At 41.8% G+C, this 18,902-nt stretch overlaps 1 protein-coding gene across 1 annotated transcript in view; it reads right to left on the bottom strand.

Annotated features, from left to right (window-relative positions):
• Positions 1 to 18,902, bottom strand: part of ANO1 (anoctamin 1) — a 71,596-nt gene that overhangs the window by 31,574 nt on the left and 21,120 nt on the right. The window contains 6 exon segments of the mRNA XM_019615483.2: positions 361 to 412; positions 1,972 to 2,026; positions 3,107 to 3,258; positions 4,350 to 4,448; positions 6,226 to 6,549; positions 8,323 to 8,501. Of these exon segments, the coding sequence (XP_019471028.2) occupies positions 361 to 412; positions 1,972 to 2,026; positions 3,107 to 3,258; positions 4,350 to 4,448; positions 6,226 to 6,549; positions 8,323 to 8,501 (861 nt within the window).

Genomic DNA, 18,902 nt, shown 5'->3' with positions numbered 1-18,902 from the left:
GGTTTCAGGGCAGTTATGGAAGTGCATGGTAATGCTCCCATCCACTACCACGAGTGATAAACTGAACGGCTGCAGAACTTGTGTCACTCTAGATCACCTTCCAGCCCTGCCATAAAGGTCATAACTAACATACGAAGGGCCTACATGCTCATGTCTCATTTAGAGTTGAATCTATAGATTTACATTTGAAAAAAATTCCAAATAGCTACAGTAATTATATTTCCAAATAAAACACTTAAATCCACATACATCAAATCAGGGAGCAGGGCAAAAACCAAAACTCCACAGCCAGTTACAGCTTGCCATTATTTTCAATATCTGAAAACAATATTGATCTTAAACCTCAATAAAGTTCCTTACCCATGCTATATTTTGCTTTGGTACATGTTGTTCTTTTCAGAATTTCATAAACCTGTAGAAGTAAAAGAAAAGAATGCTTACTTGGGATACTGCCAGCAAAAAGCACAGTCTTTCTGTGCACAGTTCAGATACAAGTATTGGCAGAACCAAGACACTGGTGAAGTCATTATTCGTTAATAAAAATTGTCATGCTCAGCACATCAGAGTTTCAAGACTTCCTTACACAGTTAATAATACAAGAGAGGAAGGCTGAGCTCGCTGGCCAGTTACTGCTGCTTACTTGAGGGGGACAGGATTACATTTCCCTCCTGTCAGGCCACTCCTCCTTGCTGCCCATGCTCTGCAGTGCTCTGCAGACATCGCTGCCTCTGGCCCCACGAGCCTGCACACGTGTGGCAGCTACCCAAAAACAGGTAAAAGAAACAGTTTGACCTTAACCTTTCAGAGCCTGGTGGCAAAACAGACGTATTTGTTCTCATTTATTGTCAAATAACCTTTCCACACTGGCGTGGAGTCAGGATGGCAGGGGAGGTCAGCCTGCATTTTTGCACATAACCATTGGCAGCTCTACAGGGGCAAGCAGCACAATTGCTGCCTGCCAGGTCACAGGGAACACTTGAGGCTGCCCCTCTGCCCAGCACTGCCCTTCAGCCCCCCAGGTTAAAGAGCTGTCACAGAGAGATGGCTAGTTACATAATTTGATTTTTTGTTGTTGTTGTTTTGTTTTTTAATAAGTTCAAGCTCTTCAGCTTTTTCTATTCACCAAAGTCTCGCAGGGAGTGACTGGATTCCTGTTCATTTTGCTGTAGGTGGGAGGGTCAATATTTGCACTGTGGTTTAAAAATACACATGAGAAAGGCAGGAGAGAACTTTAAGTAACAAGAATACAAACAGAATGCATGCAGGATAAGATGATGCCACACACTGCTCAATCTACCTTTTATTACCAGGTTATTTGCAGGGATTTCAAATGAAGCAACACAGAATCAGCATTACTGCTATATGCCTGATGTTCTTTAGGGGCCTTAGGGAAGGTAGGCAAGAAATCAGCACCATGCTTTGCAGAATTGTTGCAGCAACTGCTGCTTAGCACAGCCCTAGATGCTGTGTAGGCTTTACTTTTAATATCCCTTTAATACCTGACTATAGAGGAGGACTTTCTCCCTTTTCTAGTTCATGTTCTGAGTCACAAGATATTACTCAGATGTAGTTTGCGATATCTTATTCCTGCTTTAGCCTTCACTTCTGTAAGGGAGCTGCAGAGTTGTAATAGAGCAATGTATAGTTTGGGACAGATAGGCGCAACACAGAAATCTGTTCCCTCCTGGTGATGTGCCTATGAAGAAATCATGTTTCACTTACACCATGAACCAAAAAGAAGATCCAAATCATTGTCCAAAAGACAGCAATCTGTCAGCATCAAACACAACTTTTTGTACAAGCTAAAGCTGGAAACATTTATTGGATAAATAATTAATGTCACAGGTGATCTCTGGCCTTAGGTACAAAGGGACAAACTTGCAATAGGCTTCATCCTAAAGCCAGCAAAGGGGCTATTAACACCAGGATGAAGGCACTATCCGCCATAAATTATTTATATACAGTACTTACTATAGTGCTTCTTGTTTTGCTGTCAAAGAAGGAATCTCTGTCAGACAAATCAAATCTGTTAAAAGATCAGAAGGAAGCCATTATGTTAAGAAAAAAACCAAAACACAGTAATTTCCTGCTCTTGTTGACCCCTTCAGTATTTTCTTTTCTCCTGGGGTTCTCTCATAGCTAACATTAAAAGGTAGCTTGTGGAAATCTTGTTAAAAAGAAAGTCCAACTCTTGCATTTTAAAGACATGCTTTATGTATTTATAGCTTTTTCCACACAAAAGAGGCTGTTGGCGCTCATCGAATTGAATTCCTGCCTGCTACAGGCCTTAGGTTTCTTTCTCCTAATAATCTATATGTTTGGGCCACACCCACAAAACCTGTAAAAGCACTCTGGCTTCCCTCATTTAGCAAATGTCTAAGATGGTCTCACTGAAGACAGCCACCTCTGCAAGTATCATGAGGTATTTCCAAACAAAGCTAAGGAGCACCTTCTGGGCTTTCTCTGAGCTATCAGTTTCCTTTGCTGCAGGAGCATCCTACATGCAGTACATGTATAAATATAATAGCTGCAAGTCTAAGAACACATCAAAGATCACATACATTGACTGGCCCCACTATCAGGCATGTGAATCTAATATACACGGTTCCATTAATGTTCCACATCCCTTTATTAAAAAAATAAAAATAAAAAAACGTCTGTATCTAGAGTGAAGAAATCCTTCCCTAGGACTGGTATTTGTTCCAGCTGGCATGCAATAAACACACTCTTCAAAGCTTTGCCTCTGGGATGCTGGCCAAGGAAGAGCAGCAGCAAAGCAATCCAAGGCAAATGAAACTCTGGCTAGGCCCCACCTTATGATTTTTTTCCTCCACCCACGTCTATAGCTACTCTTACCAGTCCACTGGCTTCGTATCACTTACAAGACAAGACCTGATTTGCAGTACATGTGAGCTGCCCATACCACATGATTGGAATTATCTTTGTCATTATCAATCCACAACTCTGCCTGTAGAATCTTACCGAGCATTTTCATTTTACATGGAAAAAGACTGTTGTAAATGACATTCTAAGTTTTGTTTGATGTTCATTTTCTTTTCAGCCACTACCAGAGCAGCCCAGGCCTGCTGGCACCGTGGTCACTTACAAGTGCTGCTTCTCCCTGGAGAAGGGGTAGGAAAGGCGCTTCACCGTCTGCGGTTTGTGCTCAGCTACCTTGGGCTGGATGGGCTCCGTTATCTTCTGAATTACTGAGTTGATCTTTTTCAGAAGACCATGGGTCTGATTGATTTGATACATCTAAGAGGGAAAACAGAAGAACAGTAAAACTTCATTTTCTGGTTCACAGAGATGCACTCATAGGAACAATTTCCTCATTGCAAGAAGTAAGGGACAGAAGTGGTCACCTCACTCTGCAGCACCAGGGGCTTTTCTCTGAATATCCTGCAGCTTTCAGGATTTTCTCCTCTTCCACGTAATCAAAGATTATTGAAGATATTTTAATTCCATAACATTGAAGCTACTATTCTACTGCAGTTCTCTTTTTATCTAATTATGCTTCTGACTAAAATCGGCAGTAAGTGAGGCAATAGCGGGGATTGATATAAAATCCAAACCAAAGGTGCAGCTTTAGTTTTGTAATAAATGATGCTAAGCTTTGAGAGTGTCTCTTTCTCCATTACAGACTTCCCTCTGCAGTCTGGGACATGCACTTAGCATGTTTAAATATTAATCCATCTCTAAGCTACTCTCACTGAGCAGGTAGCAATCTATCACAGATGACTTAGAATTTAGCTCACGATGAAAATACACCGTCGCATCTTTAATGACATTTCAAATATTCTGAGAGGTAATTTATTTTGTGGTAGAGTAGTCCCAACTCCTGCAAGCATGACTGATGATGTATGTAAGTAGCCACCTAAACCCAGTGAGACTACTGCGTGCAAAGTAGTACATTCATTTTTAAGCAGTCCAACCTTTTGGGTGAGAAAGAAACCACCAAAATGTACAACTACATTTAATTATCAACTGCAACCTCCTTTAAAACACACTGGGAGAGTAAGGGACTGTATAAAATCACTCATACTGCACACAGACAATGGCAAGAGCCACAGGTTCATGATTTCCATTCCTGCCTCCACTTGTTCTTTCTGTTGTCCCAAACAAGAAATTTTGTGACCCTTCCACTTTTCTTGCTAAGTGCCAGTGAGTCACTGTCCTTGCCAGGCCGTGCAGGTTAGTTCAGTATTTTATAAATGCTTATAGGAATAAAAATATATTTGAAAGGTGCGCAATGAGCATATGTTTAAACAATGTTCCCACGCCTTCCAAGGTGGGCTGAGGAACAAAACAACAAGAAAAAAAGAAAAAAACAGGAAAATTGGACTTACCTTCTTTGTTGGCATCTTGAGCTTAAGAAACTCTGCCTCTCGACACAATACATTCCATGGTGCGTGGATTTTTACAAATCCAACCCCGTGGATCTTAGTCTTTAAAAAAAAAACAAAAAAAACAACAAGAGAAAAGGTTACTGGTGGAGGAAATTAAGTATTTTCCCCCTTGTTCACATTTAAAGAAATGCCCATTACAGCCAACATTATCACCTCATTTGTTTGAGTTGACCAGTTTCTAACAACAGGACAATCACTGGGTACCTCTCTGCGCTGAGCTGATATAAAACGTGACTCAGAAATGCTATTGTCTTCCAGAACAATCACCATTAGGTTAAACAGATAAAAAGATAAAAACTGTTTGGGAAATAAAAGCTAATGGCTACGGACACAAATATAGGCTAAGCCAGGTAAATTTGATTCACAGGCACAGGGCCAAATGCCACGCATTGTAAGGAGTGGAGCTGAGGAGAGTTCTTGCTGCCTCACAGGAGCTGCTCAGAACCCACAGGCTCACAGCTGCAGCATGAAGGGACAGTTACCCTTCCCAACCTCCCTTCCAGAAACCCACTGACTACCCAGAGGAGATAACCAACTGCCAGCCTTCCAACCAGCCATCATTTCTTAGCCATCCTTGAATTTACTTCCTTGAAGAGCATTTTAGTGACTTAATGAACAAGTGAACAAAACTACTCGCTACAACAACCTGAGACAAAGCAATTCATATTTTCACACAGGCATAGAGAATTGGAAGATTTCTCACACTGTACCATCAGCCTCACCTGTCATTTGTGAATTAGGGTTGGCAGATTTATTTATTTAACGCTGATCACTGTTCTAGGTGTTTAATATCAACTGTTGCATCCAGTAAATAAAACCAACACAAATGCTCATCCTCTGTCATGGGGATTTCAGGCATATTGGTTGGATCAGTTAATTGTAATAGCTTTCTTTGAAATTAATATGACTGCGGCTATTTCTACTAATCACGCATTGGCAGTACTTCACACACATCACTTTTTCATGCAGTCTAATGGTCTTTTAATAGAGTATGCTGTTTTCAGGGTACAGGTAAAGGGCTGTAATATTCACAGCTGAGAATGGAAAGAGTGAAACTACAACCCAGAGCCACATGCTTGAACCAGAGTATTTAGCAGAGCACCTTGCACAAACATGATTCTCCAGAGGCTGCACCAAGGTATGAAAATTTTACTGTCTGCATCAGATATTCCTCATCAGAGCCAGAATTACCAGTGGACCCAACCCAAGGCATACCAGGTCAACCCGATCAACCGCTGATTGCTGTTTACAGCCAATCTAAGCCTTGCCTCTAGCTATGATAACACACCAACAAGCTGTGTGGCAGTAAGGCACGTGCCATCATGAGTGATGGCTGAGAAGTTCAGCCTGTTGCCCTGGTGAACCTCCCCCTCCGCGCTGGTGAGGCCACAACTGGAGAAGAGAAGGCTGAGAGGGGATCTCATAACTGTTTATAAATATCTAAAGTGCATGAGTCAAGTCAACGTAGGTGGACTCCTTTCAGAGGAGTGTAGCAATAAAACAAGGGCAAGGGGCAGAAATTGTAACACAGGAAGTTCCATGCTAACACAAGGAAGAACTTCTTTATTGTCAGAGTGATGGAGCACTGGAACAGGCTGCTCAGTGAGTGGTGGATTCTCCTTTCCTGGAGGCATTCAAGACCCACCTAGATGCCTGCCTGTGCTACCTGCTGTTGGAAACCCCCTTTAGCAGTGGGATGGACTCAATGATCTCTGGAGGTCCCTCCCAACCCTTATGGTTCTGTGACTCTGTGATCTCCCCAAATCTACCCACCAACCATCCTCCTTATCATTACACATCTACAGCAGCTCCTTACATCCTCATCATGTTCCAGTTCCAGGCCAGCCTCCACCAAGTTCCCCTCATACTCCTCCCTGCGAAACCTCTTGTCGTCTTCGTGGCAGTCAGCGTGGGGCTCACTCTCACCCATCTCCGTTTGCACACCCTTCCCAGGCAGCGGGTCCTGCTTGGTGCTCCTGGCACCTGCATCATTGTGCAGGGCTCTCCTGGTGAGCGTCCTCCCTGCTGAAGACTTTTTGTAGTGATAGACCAGGATGTAATCCACTTTCCTCTTGCCATCTCGGAAGTAGAGTCCATACTTGCAGTCAGCATCTGGATTTTTGGATAGGGAGTTCAATAGCTGGAAGCAGGGAGTGGGGTGTGCAGGGAAAGAAAAGAATAGTTAGTGCACAGTCAAATGGGCACCAAGCAGACCAGGGCTTGGTATCAAGCACTGCTTTCCAAAAGCACACCAAGACCTAACCTCAGGCAGCAAGCCTGCAGGCGGAGACCCCACGTGCTACTCACTCAAAACAATTTTGCAAGTTAACACTTGCAATTTTCCTGATAGTCGGCTGGGATTTCATTGGCCAGAAGTAAATAGATAAAATGACTGGGATTTAATCTAATTCCCAGCACACTGCTTCGTAAGTCAGCTACTGGGTAGCTTTGGTTGTCTCTGCTGAGGGCTAATTGCCACTAAGATCATCTGTCCTCTTCCATCTGGGACATCTGTGTTTTGGTTCTGACAGATAGATTGATATCATGTGCAAACATTTCTCGCTTCTTTTATCTATTGCTGCTAGTTTGTATCATCTGAGAAAGAGATCAGCCCCCATACAGACTGAAGGGAGCCAGCTGGGTGCTGAGGGCGGCCAGTACTGGACTCCAGCCAGGGAAACGGGCTCCTTGCTAGCTGAGTTCAACGCTCTTCTTCCCACTTAATCAAACCCCAGGCTGCCTCATAACCTGAGGGTGGCAAGGGCTTTATTTCTGCCTTGAACTAACGCTATGTAGGTTGGCTGTGCAGTGCTGCAGGACACAAGAAACATAAGTCTCAAAACACAGACCTATTTTCACGCATTTGCCTGAAAATTGGACAGGATAACTACAGAGACATACCAAAGTACTAACAGATATTAATTTCTGCCTTTCCTTGAACTTGTTGAAGAATTGACCCTCTGGAGGACTGGCAGACTTTGTAGGAGAGTCTGCTGCATTCTGCATACAAAAACCTCAACGCGCTCCCTAATGATAAGAGTACCTCTACTGCTCTTTGAAAGGGATGAGCTAAAGGACTCCAAAGAAGCCTGTTGTCCTGATTTAAAGAAGTAAATAGAGTCTTTGCAGGATGTTCTTTAATACTGCAAGGTTCTGGTAGGCCACCAAGGTAGAGAGGTGCCTCAGCTAAGACCACGCATGGCCCTGTCCCTCTGCTTATGGAAGAGACAAAGAAAGGGCACCTTGGTTTCAAAACATTCCTGACAGAATCATTCCACAACATTCAACTCCAATTAAGCACAAGCACAATGAATCAAGCATTGCTTTTATGGTGAGTTTCTCCAGCAAGGTCTGTTACATAGCTCACTCTACTTCCATTCCTTCACCTGAATAAACTTCCTTTTATGCTTATGCTTATGACACAGCCAGCTCCTAATCCTGTGCATTTATGTTACTAACTTCCTTTAAAACTGCTGATAAAAAGTTTTAACCAAGGCACAATTAATGACACTAGAAATCTGACAATGGGAAAAAACTTCTGCTGTGTGTTACAAACTGTTTAATATTACCTCTGCTAACAGTAGTTTTCGCATGCAATTTTGGACACTTCTCAGCGTGGGCAGAGATTTAAACATTGCCACAGCCTTACTGACAGATTACTCTGAGAATAACCAACCCCTTTTTAGGCTAGGAGTTAAAAAAAGGATCCCTTGTTTCCCTTTGCCAGCCCACACACCCAAGCACCAAGCCCACCAAACAAGCAGGTGCTGTGGCTGGCAGCAGCCTCCTCTGCACCCCTGAAAGGGAAGGGGGAGACTGTCAGAGCCTCCAATGAAAGGGAACATTTGGGTATAAGGTAAGGAAAGAAGCACAACGTGCCAGCTGCTGCATATCTGGCAAGTCCTTTACTCACTGTGCTTTCATGCTGGTCATATCCTATATCCTCAATAGCTCGGATGTTGATGATGTGGATCCCCTTCTCCTCAGCAGGCAGGCAGGAGTATTTCTTGTTCACCCTCATGCCTGTCTCGTCTGGAACCTCACTGAGGTCGTCAGGCAGAAAATCCACCCCATGAAAATCACTGTCTGCATCTGAAAGGAAAAGGAACAACTTCATCAAGACACTTTAATCCCAACACTTGCTCCTCCCAGAGCCACCCAAGCTGAGACGTATCCTGTTCCTGCCCTCAGCTGCCAATGAGCCTCACTGCAGGGCTCCCACCCCCCTTGCTTTGGTTTGTGAGCCCGTGGCCCTGAGCTCAACCTTCTCCTCTGAGGAATGCTCCCCGACATCCCCACCATGGTGCTGTCACACCAACTAAGTGTACTTTCCCTCAGATACACATGTACTACGTAGAACGTGATGAACCGTTCTGACTTGTGTGGACTTCTGAATATCAGGTTTACTCAGTCATACCCTGCCAGGCACCCCTAGTGTTCCTACTTAGTATTTAACTCTATAGCGGGCTAAAGGATTTCATGTATAAATTTCACTACAAACGGAACTACCAGCTAACTCTTGAAAAACAAACTATTGCTTGCATTTGTACATTGATACATGCATATGTACATCGATACATGCAATTGAAGGCAAAGTTTTTCAAGATTTGCTTCACTTTGACGCTGAAGCAAAATATTGCAGAGCTATGCCTTTTTCCAAACCCCTTGGGAGCAGGATTTGCTTGTCTAAGGAGCAAAGATAAAGCAAGAATTTTAGAATTTAACCTTGAGAGGATACTAAATTAACTTTCCCCCAAAGACAAACAAGAAAAACATGCAGAGGAGCACATTCTAGCAGCTAGGCTGCACAAATCTGTTGCTGCAGCTTGCCCAATGCTCTGCCTCTGGAACAGGGATCAGCCAAAACTGTATACATTAAGCACAGTGCCTCTGGGCCTAGGGCAGAAGTAGCCCCTTAGAGAAATGTTCCCTTTTTACCTACTGACTTTAGGATGAGGTGATGAAAGACATCACATTTTAGCCAGCTATTTCTTAGCCTAAGGGAATGCTGCTCTACACTCAATGATCTGGCTGAATGTGATGGAACTTCAGGGGGGTTGCATGGCAAGGAAGGCAGGGGAGATCACATTCCCCAGCAGGTTTGTGGAAGGCATGGGATGCAGAACATCTGATAAGGTGCAGAGTAGGGATGCCACCTCATGGGTCTCAACAGGCTGAAGAAATGCAGCCTCATGAAGCTCAGCTAAGTCAAACGTAAGGTCTGCACCTGGACAGGAGTTAGCATGGGCAACACCTGCACCACAGGATGAAGATGTGGTGCTTCTTGGGCTCATCAGTTATGAAGAGAAGATCGCTGGGTAAGAAAGCCAAGTTTCTCTGGAACCATCAGTCATGCTTCTCTGGAAATAGCAATTCCCATAAGTTTATGGATCTTCATTTCAGTCCCCGTACTTAGGAAATCTGCTGTCCCAACCAACATTCAACAAGCTCCACATTTTCCCTGGGTTTTAAAGGCATTCTCAGGAACTGCAGTGTTCAGATCTGATGTCTGGTATCCACATCCTCCCCACTCCTGACTAGTTAACACCATAACCTTTGCACAGAGTGTGGGCAGCAATTATCCTCATGTATTTCATACATACAGCACGTAGCACCCATATCTCTGCGCATATGTTCTGCTATCCCTGTCTTCCCTTTAGAATTCTGAAATAGTTATCTCCTAGCTCACTTCTTTGATCTTAGGACAGGATCCTCAAACTCAGTAAATCACTTGAACAACAATTTGTAATATTCAGATAATCTTTTTATGGAGTAATATAGAAATGCACACAAAAAATCAGGTGCCTAATGGGAGCAACTAGGATGATGATAACAATTCCCTGCACATCTCTGCTCTGTTTTTCCCCAGCATACACCTGTGCACACACAAACTCCATGAGCACTCAAGTATTTATACATATGTAATCAGTTGCGTATTTCTTTTTTTTCCCCACAGCTTTAAAATACATAATAATACAGCAACTTTTGGAACTTCCAACACGTAACTACCTACATTTGGATTTGGAAGAATGCCTAAAATAATTTTCTAGAAACAATAGCTTAAATGCTATAGAACTCCTCTTTCCTTCCTCTTCCTCTGACACATGTAGAAAATAAAACCCAGGTACTCCACCAGATCACAAAGATTATTATGAGTTAAGTGTCGATTGCTGACTTATTGAATCTAAATATTTTCGTACCTTGTAGTGGGTCTGTGAACTGGAAAGCACTAGATTAGAAACCACAGTTAGGATGAAAAACATTTGGAATGGAAAACCACAAGCTTCAGTGAGCCCAAACAAACTCCCTGTGCTCTGCTGAGCTTCTCAACTGTATTTGTTAAGTCTGCAGTGCAGAACAAGGAGACCTACTCCGGTGATTCAGTGCTATTGTGTAAGGCCAAGCAATCAGCCGTCCGCAAGCATATATTTACATTTCTGTTTACGCATCAGTAGCCTGGCAATATCTGAAAGAACAGTGCTTAAGGTAGGCAATGAATCATAAAATTTTGGTTTATTACGACTACTGGAAAAAGATGAGAAATGGTGAGCACAGCATTGATACAATCTTAATTACAAGAAGTTTGATTTCTGTGCTTGAAGGTGATGTCAGGATTTAAGGCTAAGTAAAGCCATCCAAGCCACTTTGGTAATTATAAACGCACAGGGATTACGAGTAGTTCACATATGCTGATTTGGCAAAGGTCAAAGCACTCTATTACAGAACATCTTTTCACACAGGACACAATATTTTAAAACCTAAGTCTGTATTTTGAGCTAATCATATTAAATAACAACAATAATTTAATCTCAAATTAAATGTACGTTCTAAATTATTTATGGCAAGTTAGCAGACACAGAATGAAGAGCACAGAGCATGCTGGCATCCTGATTCAGCTACACTCACATCGTAATCTCTTTGTAGGGAGCTGAAAGAACAGGATTATTGTGACAATTGCTGGCTTCGCTGCCTTCTAACATTGACTAACCCACTCTTTTCTATTACTAACCAGAAAGTGCTACAGCAAAGTCTTGAAGAAGTGCTTGATATGTTTCAGCACAGCCATATGAAGAGTTGCCATCTCCCCTCCCTTTCCACAGCTGATGGAGTTCAAAACTCCATGGATTTCAAGACAGTAGAAACTCCTGCTACTGTAAACTCAGACCCATCCAACACTTCTATGCATTATTAAGTATTATCATGGAATTATGGAATCACTTGAGTTTGAAGGGACCCTTAAAGGCTACTTGGTCTAACTCTCTTGCAATGAACAGGGACACCTAAATTACATCAGCCTGACCCTGAATGTCTCCAGGGCTGGAACACCTATCACCTATCCGGCAATGGCACTTGTGCCAGTGCCTCATCGCCCTTATTGTAAAAAACATTCTCCTTATATCTAGTCTCTCCTTTTTAATCTGAAACCATTTCACCTTGTCCTGTCACAACAGACTCTGCTGTCTGTCCCCTTCATTCTTATAGCCCCCCCTTTTAGCTTATTTTGTCATTTCTTGTATTTGGTATGAATTTCAGAAAACCCTGCCAAATATACACTACAGTTCCAATTAATTCTGCCCCTGAACCTCCTGTGAGTATCTCACTCTGAATAATACAGGAAACAAGATAACATTATTAAAAAATAGTTGGAAACATCTGCTTCTTTGTGCAACTTTCAGTTGCAGCTGCAAAACATCCTCAGGCAAGCTCCTCTTAACGCTAATTAACAACAAATTTTCTACCACAGAAATCTGGCACACTATGCTGCAACCTGTACGCATTTAGACAGTACCTCTTCCTTCGCCAAACTTCAGTGATCAGTTAAACAAGAGCTGAAAATCTGCTCAAGAAATAGATGCATTTTTCCCACTACTGGGCCTCAATCAACTAACTTATGAATATCATAGTCATAATCTCTTATAACCACTAAATATTAAAATAAATGGAAAACTGCATTCTCACAATGTAGCTTTACAGAACCATCTGGATCTAGATCTAAAACAAGACTGAGTACATTTAAATAACTGAACAACTATTTCACCACTCAACATGAATGCCACAACGCAGCTGAAGTCATCTCTTATCTTCTCTTGTTTTCTTTTTTTAGGGAGTATGCTAAAGAAAGTGGCTTGAACAAAAAGTCATAAAGACATCTGAGATAGCTGTCCCAGTTTTTCTCAATAAGGAAGAAGCAGGACAGTTACAAGACCGTGTGATTTAAGATTTTCTAATGTCCAGATTGTTATCTTTTTGCTTTATATAAGTACTCATTGAATTTGGAAAGAAAATTCGAGGATCGTGCAGGGTATGTTCCTTGAGCTTGAGGTTTTAAAGAGCCAGGAGCCAGAGCACCACTTCTTCCCAGCAGCTTCTGAAACACTTTTAGATCCCTTAAACTGAAGGCATTTCTTTCATATGAATTGTGATGGAAAATGCTGTGCGCGGTCTCTGAAACTGATAGTGATCCCGCTGTGATGGAGAGGAGAGAAAGTCAGTCACACACAAATATTTGTTTAAAAAAATAGAAATATATATATACACAAATATAAGTAAGTTGCATATTTTGTTTATATTATGCTTTTTCTGTTTGGAGGCTTTTGTGTTTTTTAAACTTCAGCAGATACAAAGAACTTACTTCTCAGTGTGTTTTTGCTTAATATATATTGCCCCCTAGCAGCAAAATCCTCCTTCAGCACAGCCTCATCCATTTCTTTACTTCCCTTATTGTCCATATTCAAAGCTACAGGTTAATGCTTGAGTTAGGAAAACAAACAAATAAACAAGCCCTCACAATCAACTCACCCATTACTATCTCCTCTTCTTTATCTCATACCCAATACACTGCAAGGCTCACTGGTCAGATTTGGAGCCTGAAATCCCTGCTTCGTCCTCAGGAGATATAAGGCAAGGCAAATGTCAAGGAAGCCTCAGGCGTGCCAGCCCAGCAGCGCGCCTCATTGCTGACCTATGGGTCATTCCTCCTGACCCACTAAATCCTGCTACAGGCACGCCAGCGAGGATACCCGCTGCTGGCACATGGGGAGGGCTTTTTTTGGGAGGCTGACACCTGTTTACGAGGCACTGGCCAGAGCCCAACATCCCAATCAGGAACCGCTGCTCTCTCCAAGGAGTGCTCATACATGTCCTGAACTTTTGTTCTGTTCAAAGTCCAGGAGTTGAGAAGAGATTAGATCCACATCTGGGAACACGTGATGCAAATCTTCCCTCGCATCTGCTGGCAGCCAGCTGTGGCCTCAGGCTGCACCACTTCAGAGCGCAGGAGGCTGCCCCAATGCCACCAACAAAGCATGCAAAGGGCTGCTATAAGAGGCAGCCGACCTGTCCCCGAGCAAGGTGACCACTTTCAACCGTGTCAACATCTTCCCAAGACGTGCCTCCCTCTTCCTTTCATCTCCTGTGACATCTTGCTCAGTGGGACGCCTTGGAACTCACCCATCTTGGTGCTTCTGCATTTATTTTAGGACTTGGCCACAGCCTGGGTCTGCACAGAGCATTACCTTAATGAAGCGAACAGAGAGGAGGGCACGATCCAATTCATTAACAATAAATAAATAAATAAATAAAAGAGTGATATCAAATGAGTTCCAAGGACAGCCTCCTTTTCAGAACAGAAATATTTCCAAAGCAGGGCAGTCTCCATATAGCTGAAGCTGATAACTTCATTAGCACTCCCAGTTACACAGCAGAGCCCATTCAGTGCATCCAGTGTTTGGGAGCCCGAAAACCAACCCCTGTCACATGGGTGAAGGAAAGGACACTCCCAGCAGGATTATTTGAAACGTGGGCTCGGGCACATTTCTCAGTACTGGATCAGCTGCGGTTCTCCAGAATGGGGCTGCAGCTTTCCCAGAAGGCTGTCACAGCTTTAAAGTTATTGATCTATTATTATCAGCAACATGTTAAAAGAAGGCCGGACAACTATGGCATCATTTCTATTTCTGCCTTTCTATTTTCGCTTATAAAGATTAATTGGAGCTGTTTGCAGCATTGCAGCCCCAAGTTTGAACACACCTGATCTGATACAGCCCCTGTGAAATCGGAACATGTAGAAACAATTACCTTAAAAAAAATGATGATAGAAAAATGAACCTTTGGGGTGAAAATGCATTTTCAAGGATCAGTAAATATAAATTCTACTGGGAGTCACAGAAGTTATCCTACCAAGATATGCAGACCTTGGAAAATCCCACGTTTTTTAAAAACAAAAAACACACAAAGCCTTTTCCCATACACCCACCTAAGACAGAGTGCACTTTTTCCCCCCAGTTACCAACAACTATTTCATGGTTTATTAAGTACATCTGTTTTCAGACATGCTTCTAAAATAGGAAAAATCCAGCACACTTACTCTTCTACCACCAGACACTGGAAAAATATTTCAGATTTGCTACTGTTGCTATTCCAGGAAAAGCATCATTGAGGCCACGCTCCAGTATAATGCAGATTGTTCTTTGCAAACCGTAATTAGTTTTATAAATTATTGACATATTTCTGTAATTTGATAGCATTTGACTGTAAAATAGACAAAAAGAACAAGAATTCTGCTTCTAGTTACTTTAGTACACATACAGAACAATCTTTGCAGTATTTTCATATTTCAACCATTTTTAATGAGAACAGAAACACTGGCATGATTCACCAAAACACACTGGAACTAAAGATTGTACCCCCCTTTCTTACAGAAGTTACTGCTGCCTCTCAAAGCACCTGCTGATATTTTCCTTGGATGCACTCTGCAACATCACATCCTCAAACATGTCATGGGAACAGGAGAGCACATTATGTAAGGAAGGCCAATTGTCTGCCATGGATGCCGGTAGGTATGTTTTGAAGGGTTATGATGCTAATTATTTTTGTTTGCATGCTCCAAGGTAAGGCAATTGGTTCCAATGAGAGCACTAAGATGAAAGGAAAAGGTTACTAAAGATACTGTGGGGAAAGTACCGCTGCGCGTTGGGACGACGTATATCTAAGCTCTCATAGCAACTTTTAAAATATTTAAATACATTTAAAGTATTTCATGTATTTTCCCTTTCCAGACTATTAAAATAGCTCTTCATACTAAAAATGGAGGATCTATTAGGTTTACCGCAAAGGTATCATTCATAGACTGCAACCTTGGACCAAGGTCATAGCACATACTGACCAGTAAAGCTGTTCTTCATACAAAAGATTTCCAATTTCTAATCTTGAATCATCGACGGTTATGTTTAAATTTCTATTTATCAACGTCACAAGGGCATTCAGATAGCATAGATTTAGGCATGAAGACTCACAGCAGCTGATGATTTCTTGTAGAAAACAAAGCTTCTAAAATATGCAGGGCACCTCATGAGATGCTGCAGTTTCTTGGACCTCATCATGAGACTAAATATTCTGGAAGGTTTTGCCTAATCTGATAAGGATGTTTTTGGCTACAGTCACCACATTCAGCAGCTGTAGCTCCCCTACACTTGCATTCAAGGAGCCAAGGACTCCCCATCTGAGTCAGCCTGGGTGGAGTCAGGTTCTATATGGCAAAGCTCCACGTTATACATGTTATTTGGGTGTGTCAGAACAGGTGGAGCTGATTTGATAGTGAGGTGGTGGTAGGCAATTTTCAGCCAGGGCCTAGGGCAGCCTCAGCTCTGTGCTATTTGAAATGCCTTTCCACAGCTGATAGAACTAATAATCATATGCTGAAGACATGCTGTCCAGGCTTTAGCAAGCATTAAGATCCTGCAGTTTTAACTCGGATACAGAGAAACACTGCAATCAACTCAGTCAATCCACTGCAAAGTTTCACTGGCAAATGAAATAATCTTTCTCTCACATCAAGCAGGTGAACACAAATGAATCAGGGAAAAAATGCTATTAACTCTTGCCTGAGAGAATTCCCATGCAGTCCCATATTTTAATGAACTGAGTTTAGGCATGCCAGAGGCACAAGACCTAAGGAGTCACTATTGCAACCAAACGGGCTCTTTGTTTTTAAGGAAGAGCTGGGATCTAACTGCTATAAGGAAGCTGATGCTCCAGCAAGGTGCCACAAGTCAGCTAGTTTGCCCTGTGCCTGAGGATGCACATGCTACAGATACTCCCACTTAATACTCCTGATAGTCCTGTCCTGAATTGCAGCATTCTTGGAGTAGAAAACCAATCTGAACAAAGCCAGCTTCCCTTCAGTTCTGGCAAGAGCAAGGACAGGGCCAGGACCATTTTAAGGCACGTCAAGACCCCAGATGAAAGGCACACTTGAAAGGTTTGAGCAGAGGTGTGCATTCCTCACAGTTTGGCCATCCACAGGAAGCTGGTAGTGACAGCAGCACTGAGGCCAGACTCACCAAGTTTCCTCCTTAATGAGCTTTTGATGATCTATTACATCCTCATATCAAACAAGCAGTCAAGACCTGGTCCAAGTGTAAACTGATGGTCTGTAGCAGATTCATTAAAGAGTCTGAGTTACTCAAAGGAACACTGGTCAATCCACTTTTACTACAGAAGACTGAAAAAGAGGAAATTGCCAGGAAATCTATTCTGACTATAAAAAACTACGAAGCAGATCCAAAAAAGCATGGGGGGTTCTTTGGGGTGCTACAGGTGGTCAAAGCAACCTCCCAGCTCCAGGTTTCACTCCTAAACTGCTCTTACATGTTTGCGTTGCAGCAACAAAACAACTGTGCTAATGTCACGCAATTACAGTAAGCACTAATGAAACCAGAACAGAAGAAGGGCAACTGCAGCTCAATATTCTATCTCAAAAACAGTGAGATAAATAAGAAAAAGAGAGGGCTGTTTCTGTCTTGTTCATTATTCTTTCAGTAATCATTCATGAAAAGAGACCAAGGGCTGGGACAGCAACCAGCATTCAAGCATTAGTCTTGCTATGACATACTCTCAATACATGTACAAGCCCTCCTTCCTTTAGGAGAACGCTCTGAACAGCATAAATGTTGTACTCACCAGGACATAAGCTAGAAACGATACAATTTGAAACAGTGCCTCTCTCTTGTAGGCAAAGATTCTGTTGATTCCCAAGTTTAGCAAGCGAACAGCATGAGCCTCTCCTGGACCATACAATGTAAGACTCGACCAAAAAAATGCCTTCATTTTATTTATAGTGCACAGAAAACATACTGCTCCCCCTTAGAGAACAAGGTGTCACTAGCAAAACTGATGGCCAAAAGATGATGAGACATTAGTGAAACATAACCATGAAAATGGACAAAACCCATGCATCAAACCCACATAGCCCACAGTCTGAAGATACTCTGGGTAAGAAAGGAAATGGGGATTCCTGCCAAGAGCCAGAATTTGACACAAAGGCAAACAAGAAAAGAGAAAACATTATTTGTTTTCATATTTCCTGATGAAGACATTGAAAATGATGTAATCTTGATATCTGGAGAGAGCCAAGATTTCATCCTAGAATTTAAGAGGAATTTATTTTCCTTCATGTGTGATTAAGTTTGCAAGCATAAAGCAAAAGTTTTATTAAGGTTGTCTAAAGTTTTCACAATTCATTTGCTGTCTTTTTTTTTTTTTAATGAAAACGTTCTATTTGGTAAATGTTTATCAGCTCAGTGAGAAAAACTAAACAATGGAATAAAACCGAATTAAAATTTAATATACCACATCTTCAGGCACTGACGTATTTAGAAAAACGATATCCTGTATGAAAAAAAGTTCTTATTTTACCAAAATATTTGGAAGAATTATTTATTCAGATACTGTCTTTTAAGGTATCTGCTATTTCGTAAACTTAAAAAAAAAAAACACAAAAAAAAACAATCACAAGCTGCTAATTGTAAGCTTTATCATATACTTTATCTTGTTTGGTAATTACAGCCAGTTTAGAAAAAGCATGACGCATTCTTCTAGCTGGGTTTCAAGTCTCATGAATATTCTGTTTATTTATTTAAATAAAATTACTCATGCTCTTTAAAAACTACTTCAAAGGGCTCACTTTTTAATTTAAAATAGATTTAAGAGAAAAAAAAAATGTTTTTCTCCCTCATTACAGTGGTTAGGTCAACACTTGAACTGAACGGAATGGAGGGCAACTAACTAAATATAAATGATGCAGTTCTGAACTGTCTTCAAATCTAACTGAGATAGCTCTCTCGTACTGTCCTTGAACTGTTTGCTTTACTAACCTTTTGGGTTTCTGTATAGCTGTTGCTATTTTCTATTATGACTGGCTAATATTCTGTGAAGTGATGTGATAGAGCAACAGTGGTTACAGTGGAACAGGTGCCATAATGCTGGATCAGCTATTGCTCAATGCATTAATTTGGGAGTCATATGATATTTAAACATTTGAATCAGTTGCAGTGGTTTAAAAAAAATTCCAAGCAGTTAAGCATAAATTTTTGTTTTCATGCTGCCACTCTTCAACCTGACTCAAGATAAAGGCACCTTTTCCGTAGCTGCTCTAGCAGACATTCAGACTTGATGTCAGAATATGGACCATTTGGCCACTAAAGCCTGGAAAAA

Source organism: Meleagris gallopavo, chromosome 5 (genome assembly GCF_000146605.3).
Source record: "Meleagris gallopavo isolate NT-WF06-2002-E0010 breed Aviagen turkey brand Nicholas breeding stock chromosome 5, Turkey_5.1, whole genome shotgun sequence".
Classification (NCBI taxonomy): Eukaryota; Metazoa; Chordata; class Aves; order Galliformes; family Phasianidae; genus Meleagris; species Meleagris gallopavo.
Note: the sequence above shows the minus strand (reverse complement) of the source record. Positions and strands in the feature narration are given on the sequence as shown.